The 18,198-nt window shown below is 44.1% G+C and overlaps 1 protein-coding gene across 1 annotated transcript; it reads right to left on the bottom strand.

Moving 5' to 3' along the window:
• Nucleotides 1-5,814: 5,814 nt before the first annotated feature.
• On the bottom strand, nt 5,815-16,445 carry LOC119315375. Its single transcript, XM_037590004.1, has 4 exons — nt 16,185-16,445; nt 15,619-15,887; nt 13,527-13,738; nt 5,815-6,566 (listed from the first exon to the last, which is right to left on the bottom strand). The coding sequence occupies exons 1-4, from the start codon at nt 16,403-16,405 to the stop codon at nt 6,321-6,323; spliced, it is 948 nt and encodes a 315-aa protein (XP_037445901.1). The 5' UTR covers nt 16,406-16,445; the 3' UTR covers nt 5,815-6,320.
• Between the last annotated feature and the right edge of the window lie 1,753 nt (nt 16,446-18,198).

Raw genomic sequence — 18,198 nt, 5'->3', positions numbered from 1 at the left:
CATCTGGGCCGCTCGTTTGCATCGGACGGTCCTGCGATCTTTTCGCTAGATCAAAACCTGGGAGAGAGCTCCCGATGGGAAACCTAGCCCCATTCTCTCGATCTGTTCGACCCCATTCTGTCTCTCTCTCGTGACACCGAAACAGAGCAGCGCCCCCGGCCGCCCGGCCCGGCCGCCGGCGGCGGCGACCGCGAAATCCACCGCGCCGCGCGCACGCCTCCTTTTCCCTTTCCCCCTCCCCTCTGTCCTATCTTCCAACGCCAGAGAGAAAAAATGACGCGGCAGAGCGGTCCTCTGCTCCCCTTCTCGCCTGTGGTTCTCTCTGGCCGCCGGCCAGCCGCCGACGGCGAGGCTCACCTGCGCGGCGAGGGTCCTCCTTTCCTTTCCCCTTATCCATTTCACCCATCCACCACCGCCTTCTGTTAGAGAGATAGCCGCAAGTAGCGGCGCGCGATATGGGGGCACCCTCCCTGTCCCCTTTGCCGGCGTGCGCGAGCACCTCCAGAGTGAACGCGCCGCCGTCAAATGGCACGGTGGTGGTGCCCTTTGCCCCTTGCGGGGTTGTTCTTCTTCCCGGATCCTCGGCATGCTGATGCGATTCGGGATCGAGAGGAACTGGCGCGGCCTTGCGGCGGCGCACTTTGCCGGCGAGCACTGGGCCCTTATCCGGTGAAAACTTTGCCCTATCTTTTTAGGGTTCTTTGGGGAGGGCTTGATTCTTTTGATTTCCACCGAAAAAACTCAAACCTAATCTGGCTGATACCATTGAAAGATCTGTGGATCGGGTAGGGTAGATTAATTCGGTGAACCTACCTTCTCCTTGTGGCTCGAGGAGCTTTGGTTGCCGGCTACGGCGCCGGTGCCGGTGCGATGGCAGAGAGTGATGGTGGCGGTGCTTCCCATCAGCACTGCACTAACCCTAGATCGGTAGGGGATTAGCTAGGGTGTACGGCGCTGCGACGAACCTCGTGTTGCGAGCCGCCGGCCCCCACCTCTTTATATAGTGCAGGTGACAGGGGCCCGTCACCCATAGTGGGCTGAGCGCCCTCGATCAGGGTGGAGATCATCCTAACATTGCCCTGATACCATTGAAAGATCTGTGGATCGGGTAGGGTAGATTAATCCGGTGAACCTACCTTCTCCTTGTGGCTCGAGGAGCTCCGGTTGCCGGCTATGGCGCCGGTGCCGGTGCGATGGCAGAGAGTGGTGGTGACGGTTGAGCGCCCTCGATCAGGGCGCGGATCTAAGGGCCCGGTGGGCCGTTGGGCCCACACGGTGGAGATCATCCTAACAGCATGCACATTGAATTTATAACTCTTCTTTCTAAATAATGTATCATATTTTGATTCCGGTCAAAATGGCCATTGCTATTTGCTTTCTAGACATCTTGTATGTTGCTTATGCTGATAATAATTTTATTTTTCTCGGGATTTGATTATGCTCTTGAAGGGTACATTACGAGCATGTAAACTTCTATGATAATCAAAGTGCCACATAGACTAATTTATTCTGGTAGTGTACTGCCTTTTATGCATTCGTCAGAGCTATTCCACAATTTTGCCCCCACTTATACCTTTTTACACTTTTATATGTGTAGCTTCTTTTAATTTTTTAAGACATTGATTTTTGCTTTTTAGGTCTTCATGTGTGCTACTTCTGCGGTGAGCCGGCATCTAGTGAGCTTGACGAGTACTTCCTGAAGGTTGATGTCCGCTCTCGTTGCGTCACTGATCAAGGCTCCATCTGCATGGGAAGCTGATTTTTTTTGTTAGATTGGCAATGAGACCCTTGGATAGGAGAAAAGAAACCGGAAGAGCATGAAACATAGATGTTGAAGCTTGGAGGTGATCAAATTATATGATTTCTGGGCTGTAAGAGCTTAAACTAACTATTGCACCCCAGGGTGCACATAGAGCTTCTTTATGTTCTCAATGAGGTCACGAGTTCCTTTTGAGGAGGAAGAGGGCAACCTTGAACTCAAGCTGCCCCTTCACAGAGAAGTGCTTGAACGCAAGATGCTCCTCCCAGTCATTTGATGGATATAGAAATAACTTTTTATGAGAGTGACCTAAAGGTCAGACGTTTTGAATTAAATATACCTCTTTTGCAGGTCTTTTTTCTTTGGGTTTGGGAGTAGTATATGCTGTAAAATGGGAGTCTACTTTTTCAGAAATTTGTTTGTTCTTTTGTTTCTATACTCATCGGAGTTCATGTTTCTTTTCAGTTAGTTGTGAGACGTATGTATTTCCTAAATTTCCATTCAACTAATTGACCACCAAAAAAGAGATCAAAATAATATTTTGTTGATAACATCATCAATGAAAATACAAGATTTTGAAGAGGGGCTTGCTCACGACAGTGTGAAAAAAAAATAAAGGGTAAGGAGAAAGAAATGATGTAAGGGGGGATTGGTTAAAGAGATACGATGATGGCCTAGGAAAAAAGGCATGGGAGAGAGATCAATTTGTCCAGGAACTGAAACTACATCTTGTCATGTTTGACGCACATTTTAATTAGAACAATTATTTGATTATTATATTTTTTTGTTGATCCGTGGCAATGCACGAGCATTCAGCTAGTTGAAATATAGATGCTTCTGACTCTACAATTTGCTTCTATAGTTTATAAAAATTTGATCTATTTTTATTTTGGTGACACAAAACATCCATCCCTCTGTTGGCCACAATACTAGTTTGCTTCAACTTCCAACATCACACTTCATGTGTATACATGGTTTCTGATCCAAGCTTCCTTGATTTTTGCTACTTATTACTTCTTGTTTTATTTTTGCTTCTCCTAGTTATAACCATCAAAACAGTTCATGCTCCCACATAGTACTACATAGTTGAATTCGTTGTAGGTGCTTTGCTATGTACGGATGGAATGCTAATTACTCCCTCTGTCCGGGTTTATTGGGCCCCTAGATGGAGGGAGCTCGTCCGCTTTTATTAGGCCCCTTAATCGATATGGCTGCCAAAAGCAAAAAAAACACTTCGTTGCTTTCTCGATCTCCCCAGCTGCGTTTGTCTCCCAACCAGCCAATGCATGCGCTTCTAATCCTCCTTGATTGGCGCATGCATGCGCCATGCAGCGTTTGAGCGCGCGCGAAAAAGTAGCAGCAGCACCGCGCGTGAGGTGGCGTCTGGTTCGGAAGCGCCAGGGAATTAAATTGAGCGTGGAGCTGCATGCGGGTGAAGTGGGATTTGCTTTGGGCAGTAAATCGTGCATGGAAACCGAAGAACCAACGCTTGTTTCCAGGAATTTAATCACTGTGCCTTGGTACCTGTGATCTATTTGGGGGCCTAAAAAATTCGGACGGAGGGAGTATTTGACATGCTTCCTAGGAGCTTCATATATACATGTACTTCAAGCTATTTCATCTAGTTTGTGATGCATATATATGCAGCTGTGTAATTAGCCTTTTCATTCAAAGATTCGCTTCAGTGCATCCATGCTTCCAATTCACATGTAAAGATCACTGCTTAACATTCATGCTACGTAGGTGTTTTTTGAGTATTTAACAAAAAACTATCACAATTCGTGGAATCGTACCTACAAACTACCACTTTACAAACTTGTGCGGAAAACTATCATTTTCTCATTAATCTTTAGTTAAAAACTACCATGTCTGAAAAGTGTCCGATTTGACTCTTTTAAACGCGTTTCTGACTAGTTGAGCCCACACATAAGTGGGCTAAAAAAGCAACCGGGTCCCTAGTTTTTTAAAAGCAATCCAGTCATGTACCAAATTACAAAGAAACTGCCACTGGTGGCCGGCCGCACCAAGCGAGTCGCACGACTTGTCCTCTCTGTCGCTCGTCCCCCAACTCCCCTAACTAGGGTTGCAGGGCCGCCGCCGGCGCGTCGCCCGACTCTGTTCCGGCCGCTGGCCTCGACGCCCGACGTTGCCTCTCCCAACTCCACCCCGGCCGCTGGCCTCAACGCCTGACGCCGCCTTGCCCAACTTCGCCCCGGCCGCTGGCCTAGACGCCCAACGCCGCCTCTCTCGACTCCGCCCCGGCCGCTGGGCTCGACGCCCTACGCCCGACTTCGCCCCTTTCTCTGACCTCGACGCCCACAGCCCCCTCCTCCGCGCCGCCGCCGCCTCTGCTCTTCACCACCATCCTCCTCCTCCTGCCGCTGCCGCTGCTACAGGACTGGATTGCTTTTTTAGCCCGCTCATGTGTGGGCCCAACTAGTCAGAAACACATTTAAAAGAGCCAAATCAGACACTTTTCAGACATGGTAGTTTTTAGTCAAGGATTAATAAGAAAATGGTAGTTTTCGCACAAATTTGTAAAGTGATAGTTTGTAGGCACGGTTTCACCAATTGTGATAGTTTTTTGTTAAATACTCGTGTTTCTTCTATTCTTCTCACGGAAGCAAATAATTATAGTCATGTCCTGATTGTAGTATATTCCATCCTACTTTATTGTTGTTTCAAAATGCCAAATTATATGCTCCAGCAATATTGTTGTTCTTTCACACTAGTTCGCCAAACATACCTCTTACATGCTTCCAATCAAACATTCTATTGCTTCGGTTGGAACAATGAATTGCTTCAAGCAATTCAGGGGTGATTTGGACAGCGCTGGAAGCACCACCTCGTCGGAAGCCAAATTTACTTTTGTTTGAAGCATCACCGCATGGATGAGTGACTTCTTCAAGCCTATGTGTTGCTCGTGCGCCAAAATAATCTGTGCCTCGAGGAGCTATGCCAAATGCAGCGACTTGAGGGGCGCGTTGTCGCATCCCGTACAACAAGTAGGAGCAATTACCAGTTTGTTTGAGCATGTATTCAATGTAAATTGTATGTCCACATGGAACTATGGAAGCATAATTTTCTGTCCATCTATGCAAACTGAGCACATTTGTATAATTGTGTTCCCAGGAAACACAACGCTGATATGTTTAAAGCATACATACTCATGATAATGTTTCTCTTCCACCAAAAGGTCTTATTGTACAGAAACAGCTATCTGGTGGACAAAAGCATTTTTTTGATGTTTCTGAAGTAAAACATCACACAAGTACAAGTTTTTACCAAATCACAACAAGTTTGATTCTCCATGGAAGCCAATTCAGTAGTCGATGGGAGCAATTTTTAACTTTGGGAGCAAAATATTTAAATAACACATTGAAAACAAGAGGCAAATTTGGATAATAATGGAAATAATATTTGCCTCAGAAGCAACCCTGTATGCGTGGACCAAGTGCGATGGGCTTAATTTGGGGGTTAATTCCATGTATGTACGATCAAAATAGGAATATAGGATAGACATGATTTACGGAAGCATTATGAAAATAAATCGCAGTTAATTCATATCCAAACTAACCACCTAGACACGCTCCTCTATGTGTGTGTCTAGCTAGCAGATCGGACGCTTATCTTGCTTATAATCCAATAGCCCACGATCTGATGGAATGCAAACAATCAACATTCTAATGCCTAGTGCTGCCCACCTTTAATTCATTTTGTCTCTTGTGCTTGGGGTGAGGCCATGCTCCCTGTCCAGCCTTAGGAGACATGCCTCAAATGGTCGAGTTCATCTGTTTGTTTGTTGATAAGGTTGTTAACACATTTTGCATATTTACCAGCCAACTCAAAACAAGTGCCCCCTTCATCCCATAATATAAGAACGTTTTTCAAGCTACGGCGGGAGTAACAAATAAGCCATCTCAATGTATAGAGCCAACATAGCACCAACACAAGCCAGCCTAATGTAGAGAGCCAACGTGGCAACACAAAGGAACACTCAGGAGGCCCACATTGGTGGCCCCAACAACTAGTAACACATATAAAAATAACTTAAAGAACATGCAGACATTCCAACAGCTAAATAGAATGGGGGTTAAGGTAAACAATACTCTTAGTTCCAGCACAAAATCACTATGTAATAAAGGGCACATCCGTCCAACAAAAAAGAAAGAACTTCAATAGCATCAAAGTTCCCCACGTTAACAGCAACCATAAATCTTCGCATGGAACGTGACTAATCAACATTGCCATGAGCCTAGAAAGCTGAATTTGTGGACCAATTCACCTTGACTGAGATGTTAGCGAGCTCATGCTTTATCTGTCGACTAGAACATCCGTAGAGCTCAGCTTTAAAAGAACATCGGCGTTCAACATCACTGTTACCAAACCTGAACTTCAATATCATCATGTCACCCCGCGAGACAGCAAGCACAAACCTTCTCAAGCCACACGATTGATCAATAGAGCCATGGAAAAGCTGAATTTCTTCGTAGTCTTCCAAAACATAAACAAAGGACCGCAGAGATAAACTGAAACTACTATGCACCTCTGATATGACTACTTATATTGTTGCTTCCACTGCTAGCTCAACACATGCGAAAGACATGTCAACAGCACCACAATTGCCCTTAATGCGATGTTTGACTGGTTTCCATGATCTGCGGTCATGGCATGATATTGCTCCATCTATCAACTGCAGATCCTCCTCCTCTTGCCCTCCATTCTTGATCCTCATATCAAACTCTATTAAAACAGGGGAAACCAATTCGATGCCTCTCTTAGGTCCAGTCATTTGAATGGAAGAACCCTATAAAATTATTCTTGTTGTTAATTTATAGCTGTACATAGTAAACTAAGGAATATCCAAACTGGAAACTATCCTTACTAGCCATGTATGAACAATTGCAATAAATGCACAAATCCTAAACTCCTAGAAAGCAAACTAATTTGAGTTCTACAAACGAACATTAGTCAAGTACCAACCATTAAAATAGATGGTCACATAAATCATAAACTCACATAAAAAAATGAGTTCTACAAATGAACGTTAGCCAATAACTCAGATAAATGATAGCATAAATCCTGAACTCTTGAAAAACCTACAAGTCTTGCCAAAAACTTGGCATGTGTACATGGCTATAATTCAAACAACAACACCTTACCAAAATAACGGGCATGCCCTTGATTTGGTCCTACAGCAAGCGATCACTTCTACCTCTTTTGACCATGGCCCACTTGTTATTCTCTTTAGCCAAATTCTCGTTGCAGTGGATTCATAGACTACAAAGTTGTATACTGTCCTAGGGCTTGTAATCTCCCAAAGCACACCTTGGCTGCCTATGATTGCCAGAGGTATCCTGATAGCCAGCATGTTTGGTATTCAGATCTCCGCCTGATGTAATCCGTGCCATGGCCGCCGATTTGGTCGGTTCCTCATAATTAGAATGGAAGGTGTTCCGGCTAAAGAAAATGGCCATGCCCTTGATTTGGTCATGCTAAATGTTGGTTTGGCTAGTCGGGGCTCAGACCAAACACACCCTATGGAACTTAGGGTCAGCCACCTCTTTGGACACAATCGCTCATCTCACGACAAGGAGTCCCGATGACAACGTGATTGGAATCTCTAGAAACTCGTTGGGTGCCTAGGTCCAACTATCCAGGGCAACAAGTTAAGAGATGTTCAAAACTTGGGGTCTTGTCCTATTAAACTTTGTCGGGCTGAAATAATGGCCAGAGCGTTGTGCTCGGCAGTGTCCCAGGGAAGCCATTGCCATCTGGGCGAAGATAGCGAGGCGAAGGATCAACTTGGGCGCCATGTGGAATACCTATATTCCAAAGAACTCAAGGACCTAGAGCAGGAACAATGAATGCTTCAACCAATGATCACAAGGGATAACCGTCTCTAATTTGATCAACCTTCTCAATGGCCTTGGTATTTCTACCTCTCTTTGGATGCATTTCAACCTAGATGACATCGTCCACCATATCAATGGGCAGTCGTACTAGCGTATCCTAGCAGCGTGTGTACAATATAAGCCGTATCGGACTAGGTATGCGCAGGCCTTGAAGGCCCACAAGGATCATTACCGACCAAGGTGGCAAGGTGGTGTGCTAAGGATGTCTAGTAGTTATTTTTAGGGGAAAAGATGCCTTGTGGGTTACTTGTGATAGTTATGTGAGTTTTGCTTGTGAGTTATATGGGGAAAGGATGCCTTGTGGACAACCATTGATCCCGCGAGCCTGTGGACCTCCTTGATGTTTGTAGGTGAGACATCATATTGAGGATCACTTTGATGTTCTTCGGGTTGGGTCGATCCCTTGTTATGAGAGTAGGAAGCCAAAGATCTTACTTGCCTCCACACTGAAGATGCACTTGTCGGGGTTCAGCATAATTTTAAATTATGTAAGGTGTCGAAAGTTTGGACGATGTCTATAATTAGGTCTTCGCTCTTTTTTCATTTGTATTGTCTTCGATCTGAGTGTGTAAGGCTTCCTACACGGCGAACTCATACAAGCAAACAATGTTCTCCAACCTGAAGGGCCTTGTTTTGTAACAAAATGTGCCAAAGAGTGTGATAATGCTAATGTTGGGTACATCTTTTCTCTCAAACGAAACTAGTGATATCCAGAGTAAGCGTCCAAGAGGCACAAGTACTTACAGCAGAGCCAACGAACCGGTCTATGCAGGTGCTAAGAAGGAATCCTTATTGCATCGTTTGGTGAGGCTAGTATAATCAAGCACATATGTAGTAAGCCACTCTCCTTCGGCGCTAACACCGAATTGGACAGCCAGGCGGGTATAGGATAGGCTCGATGAGGTTTGGTGAAGGATAGGCTCAATGAAGTTTGGTGAAGGATAGGCTCGACGAAGTTTGCCTCGGCTTCTCAATTTCTCGATGTACCACCTTCTTTCGTTGGAGTTAAAATGCCTCGACTTTTGCTTGACGGGCCTAATGGGTTCATCAAGGTCTAGCCCATATTCGGGCACTTTCCCAGGAATTCCGGGCATATCAACAGGTTGCTAGGCGAAAATATTCGCATTGTCCAAAAAAAGCTTTGAGCCCTTATCTTTTCGCTTTGGAGATGGATGAGGTACTAGGGATATACAAGGAGATATCCCATGGTGTATGCTCTTTGCGAATGATGTGGTGCTAGTTAATGATAGTCAGGCAGAGATTAATAGGAAGTTAGCTATGTTGACAAACCTTGGAATCGAAAGGTTTTAGACTAAGTAGAACTAAAGCTGAGTACATGAGGTGCGGTTTCAGTACTACTAGGCACGAGGTTAGCCTTGATGGGCAGGTGGCACCTTAGAAGGACACCTTTTGATAATTGGGGTCAATGATGCAGAAGGATGGTGATATCGATGAAGATGTGAGCCATCGAGCCAAAGCCGGATGGATGAAGTGGCGCCAAGCTTCTGGCGTTCGCTGTGACAAGGGTGCCACAAAAGCTAAAAAGCAGGTTCTATAGGATGGCAATTCAATCCGCGATGTTGTACGGCGTTTAGTGTTGGCCGACTAAAAGGCGACATGTTCAACGGTTAGGTGTAGTGGAGGTTGCATGTTTAGATGGATGTGTGGCTACACAAGGAAGGATCGGGTCCGGAATGATGATATACGGGATAGAGTTGGGGTAGCACCGATTGAAGAGAAGCCTGTCCAACATCATATGAGATGGTTTGGACATATTCAACGCAAGCCTCCAGAAGCTCCAATGCACAGTGGGCAGCTAAAGCATGTTGAGAATGTCAAGAGAGGTCAGGTAGACCAAACTTGACATGGGAGGAGTCCATAAAGAGAGATGCGAAGGACTGGAATATCACCAAGAACTAGTCATGGACAAGGGTGCGTGGAAGCTAGCTATCCATGTGATAGAACCATGAATTGGTTGCGAGATCTTATGGGTTTCAACTCTATCCTACCCCAACTTGTTTGGGACCAAATGCTTTGTTGTTGTCCAGACAGAAGTTGATGAGCTGGGATCCAATTGTGGCAACCTTCTCAGGGTTGTCAACGCAAGTGCATCTCCTTGACTTCGTCTTGAGGGAGGACCGAGAGTTTAGGCTTGTAGCGGGATGGGGCTAACTCGTCGACTGGGCATGTGTGGTTGTTGATATGCCCAAACTGTCAGGTTTGCACTGTCGATGGTCTCGCTGGATGACCGGGGAACCAACTTCAACCTTTGTCTATCACAATCCACCGCATGCACAAGGAACTATGGACTATGATGATGCCTTTTGGTCGCTAGCTTGGAACGACAAAAACCTAAGCGAGATGTGGCCAGCCTAGGAGGGCATTGTAAGGCATCTTAAAGTCAACAACTTCAAGAGAGCACTACTCCCTATGATAATCGACCCTGTTCCGGTCTATCTGAAATATAAGCTTATAAAGCAATGGTTATGTATCTATTGACACTTTTAAGTGGATTCCTTCACATGTCACCTTATAGCGTCGTAAAGAACTGCACCACTCATCTATGGCTTGTGAGTCGCCCCTGACACAAGTCTGTGGAACTATTCTAGGCCAGTTTGTCACGGATCGTCGGACTATCATCTGCTTGAGGTCCTTTTTTGATCATATCAGCCTTAAGGGAGCTCTCACCACCGATCAAGACGTGATGAATGCTAAGCTGATCATAGGCAATACAACCAAATGGTAGTGTCACAGGTAGGGTTTGATATTAGAATAATTGAACTCGTCGAACAGAATATGCGCTTCGACCAATATGATCTAGGGGTCAAGGACTGAGGGTGAGCAACATGATGTTCCTGGTCACGACCTTAGTGGTTGTTTGGATAGCAAATGCGTTTGGTTATAGAAACGAGTTTTTACTTGATATTTAGCAAAACCAATTTTACTAATTTTTCTGTTAATAATCAATGTATAGAAGACTATATTTGGGTTGGGAAGTGTGTTTGTCATTTAGATAATGATTCATACTATTCTTGTTCTTCCGTGATCTTCTCATTCTCCCGTCAAATTTTGTTGGGGTACAAGTACAAGATAGTTGGTTGATCGTTCTCATCGAACGGTCACATACACGCGCATATAGTCGAGCAAGTTGTTGGATTGATTCGATACGCCATTTACCAAACGCACAAAATGACAGGCGCATACATGTATGCACATGTAGAGCCTAGCTATCGAGGGCAAGCAGTTGGAACAATTCAATCTGTCAGCTACAGAATGCCGCATACATGCACATGTAGAAGCTAGCTATCTAGGGCAACCAACTAGATCGATTTGATCCGCCGACTGTTGAACGCACGTGCGCAAATGCTCAAGGAGCTAACCTTGACGGTGGGAACGACTAGGACGAACTGTGCAAAGGAAGCTTCGGCTAGAGGAGGGCGGCCTCGAGGTGCGGCACACCAGTGGGCCCGTCACGACTTTTGTCGGCCACCGGGACCTGCAGATTCTATTCTTCGGCTGATGAATGTGCCCAACAGGATCGGCGAGAGAGAGATACCATGTTCTTAGAAATTATGGGTTTCAGATAATCCAGTTTTGCATATCTAAGAATTGGTTAGAGTAGCCAAATGTGATTTTAGTTTGTTAAACCGTCATTCCATTTTATAATTGGACTCTCTACATTCTAACCAAACAACCCCTTGGCATCCCTCCCTGTCTCACAACTCTCAACTGGACAAACCACCCCACAAGTGGTTAACATGCGGCAGACAAACCACCCCACAAGTGGTTAACATTTGGCGATCTAGGAGATTCGTCTTTCAATTCTTCAAGCTCTTGCGTGGGAACAATTATCGTGGAGTTTGCATGAATTATCACAAGTTTGTTGCTTCCTTGGGATTCACTTCTGCATAAGTTGGATCCGACAATGCAATGTACTCGCGGTCGATGCCAACTGTAGTGTAATTTTGGTCGCTTCATAATGGTAAGGTAGTAGTACATGATTTCTGTAATCATTGGAACATCACCTCATGTCAATAGGGCTGCCAGGACACAATTTAGCCAGGTTCCGTCCCCCTAGTCGGGAGTAATAGCACTACTCCCGCCTTGACTAATATGTGGAGAAGAGTACAAACATGGTTACAAAGTGAATCCAACGAGTTCGTAAGCAACTCAGCGCTATGATCGTCGATCTAGGTGAGATGTGCCAGATCTGCTTGGTCCTTCTTGCGGGGTCTTGGACAACACAATATAGTCGTTAGATGGCGATGAGCTTCTCCTACATGTAGATGTCCTCGTCATATATGGGTAGGAGTCTAGACCGAGTACGAGCGAACTTCTAGCCCCTTTGCCTTGTTCTGTTCTTTTTTTAATTAGAACAAACATAAACTAATTGGGTAGAAAAGGAGCAGAAAAAGATCTGTGGATTAGACTCCCTTTCTTTCCGGGGTTTGTATTAAAAATGCAACACCCTGTTCTGACCATATTGCACTATGTAAAGATTAAGTAAAGGGATTACCTAGCTAGCGCATATCGAAGAGTTGGAAACTTCCTGCCACTATAGAAAAAGCTGGTGATGGATCAATTTCTGTAGGTGGGTCTCAACTCGGATCGAGACATTCGGATTTGCCGATGAAGAGTAAAGTAAGCCCAAAGGCTTCCCCATCCTAAACCTAGAGCATACACCTCCTTGATCGGTGATGCTTCGTTTGGGCCTCCATACTTGCACATGACGCGTGCATACAACAGTATGTCTACCCATTTGTCATCATCCTCCGACTCAACAGCGATTGTACCTTCCCCTCAAGGAAATCAGTATGGGGTTGTACCACACTCTTTCTCATAAGTTGCAGCAAGGAATGAGACCTCGGGTCACAGTAACAAGCAAACACGCCCTCGGGTTGTACCACACTCTTCCTCATAAGTCTCGACAAGGAAATTTTGTGGTGAAGTAAACTAACAAGTAGCGACAATAAGTAGCGATATTGAGGGGAATGCAAACTCAAGTTGTTTCACGAGGGAAGGAGGAGAAGAAAAAATATGGAAGTAACACTATGGGTCGATGCTCTAGCTGGTAGGAACGCTAGAGTGATGACGAGTGGACGAACGTTGCAACACTCATCAAATAGTAGTATGCACAATGAAAGGACATGACCACACAATACTGGTTGGACAAGTGGAAAACGGAAAGGACCAATTTACGCGAAAGAGTATCTTTCATGATATGGCCATATGGGTAGGAAAGAAGAGATGCAAACCGAAGGAAATGAACCAAAGAGGTGCACGATGGTAGATAGAGAGGAGGACGTTGACTCTTGTCATGGAGTAGCAAATAAATTAGCTCACTTAAGCTCATAAAAAATGCCTCTAAATTGATGTCTCAAGATATATTTAGCTAGTAAGATGATAACAATAGAACATTTTGGGAAGCAAGTAAGAATTAAACCGACCTAATCAGTTGTTTAGTCTCCCTAGTAAGTAAACAGGCTATCACCCCTTGCCACTTCCATTGACCAAACGAGCCATATCATTATGGTACATTATTGTTATTTAAGTATGGCCATAATTACTGCGTCGAACCGTAAATTCATCATAATTTGGGATCACATGGGGCAAATAATAATTCTATTAGAAAAACCAAGGCGGCAATTAATACAACATTTCCATTCTCTATCTTGCATACTAAATCCTCTATCCCAAGCTTTTACGATTTCAAATATATATATTTGTAATAAGCATCAAGAGTTGTATGTAGGTTGAACCTCATTTCTTCTACGCATGTAATAGGATTAAGCTTATAATATAAAATAACAATTATCAATGATTGAAGATTAAAGATAAGTTTAGAATTGTACCTTTTGTGTGATGATGGGATCATCCCTGCTATAATTAAGAACATAGTTACGCATGCCATCCCTATCATCCCGCACAGCTATATACCCATACAATTCTATGGGGTCATGGTTGATGGAACACTCGGCCAACGTCAATGAGAAAAATTGCAACATGTTGCATGGAAAATAAGCTTTTTTGATTGCCTTCGAGAACATCATCGGCTCCAACCGAGCTTCACCAAAGATTACACAACATATAACAATTATTAGTTCATAGACTAGAGAAATTACATACTAAAAAAAGAGTAAACAATTGGTTGCCCCAAGTATTGTGCTAAGTTGCAGAGAACGGCTGCCTAAAGAATATAAGAATATTGTCGGTTAGCTCAATGTACGAGTGACAAAAATTACCAATGTGCTTCAAAAGACTCATCTAAGCAAGTTTATGATCCAAGAGTTTTCCGACAACAACAACAAAGCCTTTAGTCCCAAACAAGTTGGGGTAGGCTAGAGGTGAAACCCATAAGATTTCACGGCCAACTCATGGCTCTGGCACGTGGATAGCAAGCTTCCATGCACCCCTGTCCATAGCTAGTTCTTTGGTGATACTCCAATCCTTCAGGTCTCTCTTAACGGACTCTTCCCATGTCAAATTCGGTCTACCCCGGCCTCTCTTGATATTCTCCGCACGCTTTAGCCATCCGCTATGCACTGGAGCTTCTGGAGGCCTGCGCTGAATATGCCCAAACCATCTCAGACGATGTTGGACAAGCTTCTCTTCAATTGGTGCTACCCCAACTCTATCTCGTATATCATCATTCCGGACTCGATCCTTCCTCGTGTGGCCACACATCCATCTCAACATACGCATCTCCGCCACACCTAACAGTTGAACATGTCGCCTTTTAGTTGGCCAACACTCAGCGCCATACAACATTGCGGGTCGAACCGACGTCCTGTAGAACTTGCCTTCTAGCTTTTGTGGCACTCTCTTGTCAGAGAGAATGCCAGAAGCTTGGCGCCACTTCATCCATCCGGCTTTGATTCGACAGTTCACATCTTCATCAATACCCCCAACATCCTGCAGCATTCACCCCAAATATCGAAAGGAGTCCTTCTGAGGTACCACTTGCCCATCAAGGCTAACCTCCTCCTCCTCACACCTAGTAGTACTGAAACCGCACATCATGTATTCGGTTTTAGTTCTACTAAGCCTAAACCATTTCGATTCCAAGGTTTGTCTCCATAACTCTAACTTCCTATTTACCCCCGTCCGACTATTGTCAACTAGCACCACATCATCCGCAAAGAGCATACACCATGGGATATCTCCCTGTATATCCCTTGTGACCTCATCCATCACCAAGGCAAAAAGATAAGGGCTCAAAGCTGACCCCTGATGCAATCCTATCTTTCCGACAAGTTTTTGCAAAATTGGACAAAAAAGGTTAGGTCAGGTATAATACTCCCTTCGTCCACAAGTGTAAGCATTCCTGACGTTTTGTCCATAAAGTATCTCAAGAGTCTTCAACCTCCATCAAAGCAACCCTCATCAAATTATCTCCCAACCTCTCTCGTGCTGGCCATTCAGGAGCTACTCTAGCTACTTCAGTGAGGGGCATCATAGTATTTTCCCTTACTCCTTTATCTGTCCTAAAATCCTAGAAATGCTTACATTTGTGGACGGGCAGAAGTGTTATATAAATAAAGAAGATGGTACAATTATATCCGCAAAGCCCTAGCAGGAAATATATCAATTAATCACATGAATTGTCAAATGCCCTAGGAATAATGTAAAAGTATTGAGTGCAAACCCATGCTGTGAAACATATGCACAAAACAAATTCTTCAACTTGATCTAATTTGGATGGCCCAAGCCTGAGGTTGGAGTTTGCCGCCAACATGAGCTGACTTTGGGCCATCTAACTTGGCAAAGTAAGTCCAATCATGAAATACAGTAACCAATAGACTAGAGCTGTCTAGAACTCTAGATTAATTCCATGTTTACACCCTAAAGCCGTTCAGATGTTCACGAATATGGACTTGTGCAGCAAATACTCATTCGAGAATATGGATAAAATGGGGAAGCTGATTTAGTAATTTGGATACATACTCTCGTTGTGGTCAGTAATGTCGATATCAAACCAGTTTTCCGTGAAAAGCTTGTTCTTGTATATGGCTCCATCACGGTGGCTGCTATTTGAGAAGATAGACGGGATGAATATATCAGCAACCTTCGTGGGATTGCTATCTGTGACCTCATTGGTTAACTTCTTCACACTGGTCACTTTCTCCCTCGTATTTGCAGTGTCTAAGCATTTGATAGTGGCACAACCTTCGGGTTTGTACGAGTGTGGCTTATTCTGCTTCTCCTTATTGCAGCTAGTTGTGCAAACATAAAAGCAAATCTTAACATCTGGCTCAAATAAGATGTATACTATCGCACTTTTATCTAGAAAAAAATGCATACTATCACAGAACCGCCAGGAACCCTAATTAGTGAAATAATCAAACTCTATATTTCCAATTCTGATTCGACGTAATAGCAATTTTAATCCAACAAATACCAATTTCTTTAATTTAATTTGGTCAGAATCCAGATCCAAAAGTTCAGTACAAGGCACAGGATTATCACTGTACATGTTCTGAAGTAAGAAATGAAAGGAGGCCATAACAGACCTGGAAAGAAGATCCAGATGCCGATTCGAATGGGCTGATGATGACAGAAGGAGTGAAGCACCTCGTCCCTCACGCGCTATTGGCCACCAGCGAGGCGGAGCGGAGACTACTCTGCCGACGCTAGAGCGCCAGCGCCCAAGCGCTGGAGGCCATGAGCGAGGTGGAGCGGAACCAATTGTGCCGGCGCAGAGACCAGTAATCGATCGTGAGACGCTTTGCATCTCCGCCGCCTCAGGTCCTCACGGATTTGGCTGCGGATTTGGCGGCGGCAGGCGACCCTATACAACGCCCGCCACGTGAGCTCACACTTCGGCGCCCATATGGGCCGGCCCATGTGCAGGCCGGAACGCCGCATGTTTTTTCCTTCTTTTCCTTTTCTTTTTTTCCATTTTAATAACTTGGCATATCAACAGGTTCTAAATTTCAGATAAAGTTACGAATTTTGAATAAAATAATCATGAAGTCAGAAAAAATATTCATGATTTCAAAAAACTTCTCGGGAATTAAAAACAATTACGGTTCAAGAGAACGTTCATGAATTTGTCACAAATGTTCAAGAAATCAAAAAATGTTCGTGATTTCAAAATTTAAAAAAATGTTCATGATTTTAAAAAATGTTCCTGATTTCAAAAAATGTTCATGATTTCAAAACATGTCACGAATTCAGAAAAATGTCCAAGAATTTGTAAAAAATGATCATGAATTTAAATATATTTCATGATTTCAACAAAATTGATGGTGAATTTAAGAAATTCTCATGATTTCAAAAATGTTCAAGATTTCGAGAAAAATGTTTCGTGAATTTGAAAATATATTCATGGTTTAAAAAAATGTCAGCATGTTCAAAAAAAGTGTTCGTGAGTTTTAAAAACTGTTCACAGTTTCAAAAAAATTTCATGAATTAAGATATTGTTCACGAATTTGTAAAAACAAAATCAAGAGTTTAAAAAATGTTCATCATTTCATAAAAAGGTTGCGACTTTAAAAATATTCACGAATTTAAAAGATTTTCGCAAATTAAAAAATAATAAAAACGAAAACAAAAATGAAAAAAAAGGAAAGAAAAATGAAAAGAAAACAGAAAAGGAACAAAAAGAAAAGAAAGAAAAAAACCAGCGCTGGCGCACAACGTTTTTGCCAGAATCATGTGAGCGGTTGTAGTGACTTTTCACAAAGTGATGCCGGTGTGTCAATGCAGTCTTAGCCGTAGGATGCGGTCAGTGCTGTCGTCGGTGTCATTCGCGTCTTGCTGTAGTAATGTCAAGACGCATGTCCATCCTTATGGATGAGGTTGTAGAAACGGTGACAGTGTGTTGACGAGATTATTGATGAAAACTTTGGTGATGAAGTGTCGACGTTGGCATCGTAGCAGCGTGTCGACAATGATGCGTCGCTCGAAGGTGTCCCTCCACGGCAACGAGATGTCGGTGCCGCGTCATGCCGAGTCGTACAGCTCGATGCAGTCGGCTCGATGAAGAATATTGGGTGCAGATGGTGTCGATGTAGGGTGCTTAGTACGCCCGTGGCCGATGCTGATGTAGTGTCCTCCCGTGATATATGCACCGATTCATCGGGTTGGTCATCGCCCGGTCCATGTGGTTTCTATGGCATGAAACTGGAAGAACCTAGATCTCGTCCACGGGCACCTGGAGCGATCTAAACGTGTGTGTGGTGTCGCCAGGTTCAGCAGCCGGTGCTTGATAAAATCGATGTAGCTGCGCCTGCGCTTGTTGGAGCCGAGGTAGCGCCGCTTTGAGTCCTGCTGTGAAGAAACCGCCTTGACGGACGCAGGACGGCGGGGGAGAGGGATGTGGACACACCAATGAATTCTAGGGTCGTCGATTTTATTTGGTGGCTAAAAGAAAAATTGATCTATGGGAATTTCGGAAATTGAGAATTTATCTAAAACCCCGACGCTTTCTTATGGCAACTTTAGTTACTCGGGGATGACAACATTATTTGTGAAGCATGGCAACTTTGTGTTTGGATGTCAAGTTTTAGCTTTTTTTGGGAG

The sequence above is a fragment of the Triticum dicoccoides genome, chromosome 6A (genome assembly GCF_002162155.2).
Source record: "Triticum dicoccoides isolate Atlit2015 ecotype Zavitan chromosome 6A, WEW_v2.0, whole genome shotgun sequence".
NCBI lineage: Eukaryota > Viridiplantae > Streptophyta > Magnoliopsida > Poales > Poaceae > Triticum > Triticum dicoccoides.
Note: the sequence above shows the minus strand (reverse complement) of the source record. Positions and strands in the feature narration are given on the sequence as shown.

What these genes read in the sequence shown, in the direction of transcription:
- LOC119315375 (XM_037590004.1), bottom strand. Translation starts at nt 16,405, where the DNA reads ATGCAAAGCGTCTCACGATCGATTACTGGTCTCTGCGCCGGCACAATT. An exon ending in CATCTGGATCTTCTTTCCAG is followed by an intron (nt 15,888 to 16,184) that starts GTCTGTTATGGC and finishes TTGCACAACTAG; the next exon opens with CTGCAATAAGGAGAAGCAGA. An exon ending in ATCCCATCATCACACAAAAG is followed by an intron (nt 6,567 to 13,526) that starts GTACAATTCTAA and finishes ATAATTTTATAG; the next exon opens with GGTTCTTCCATTCAAATGAC.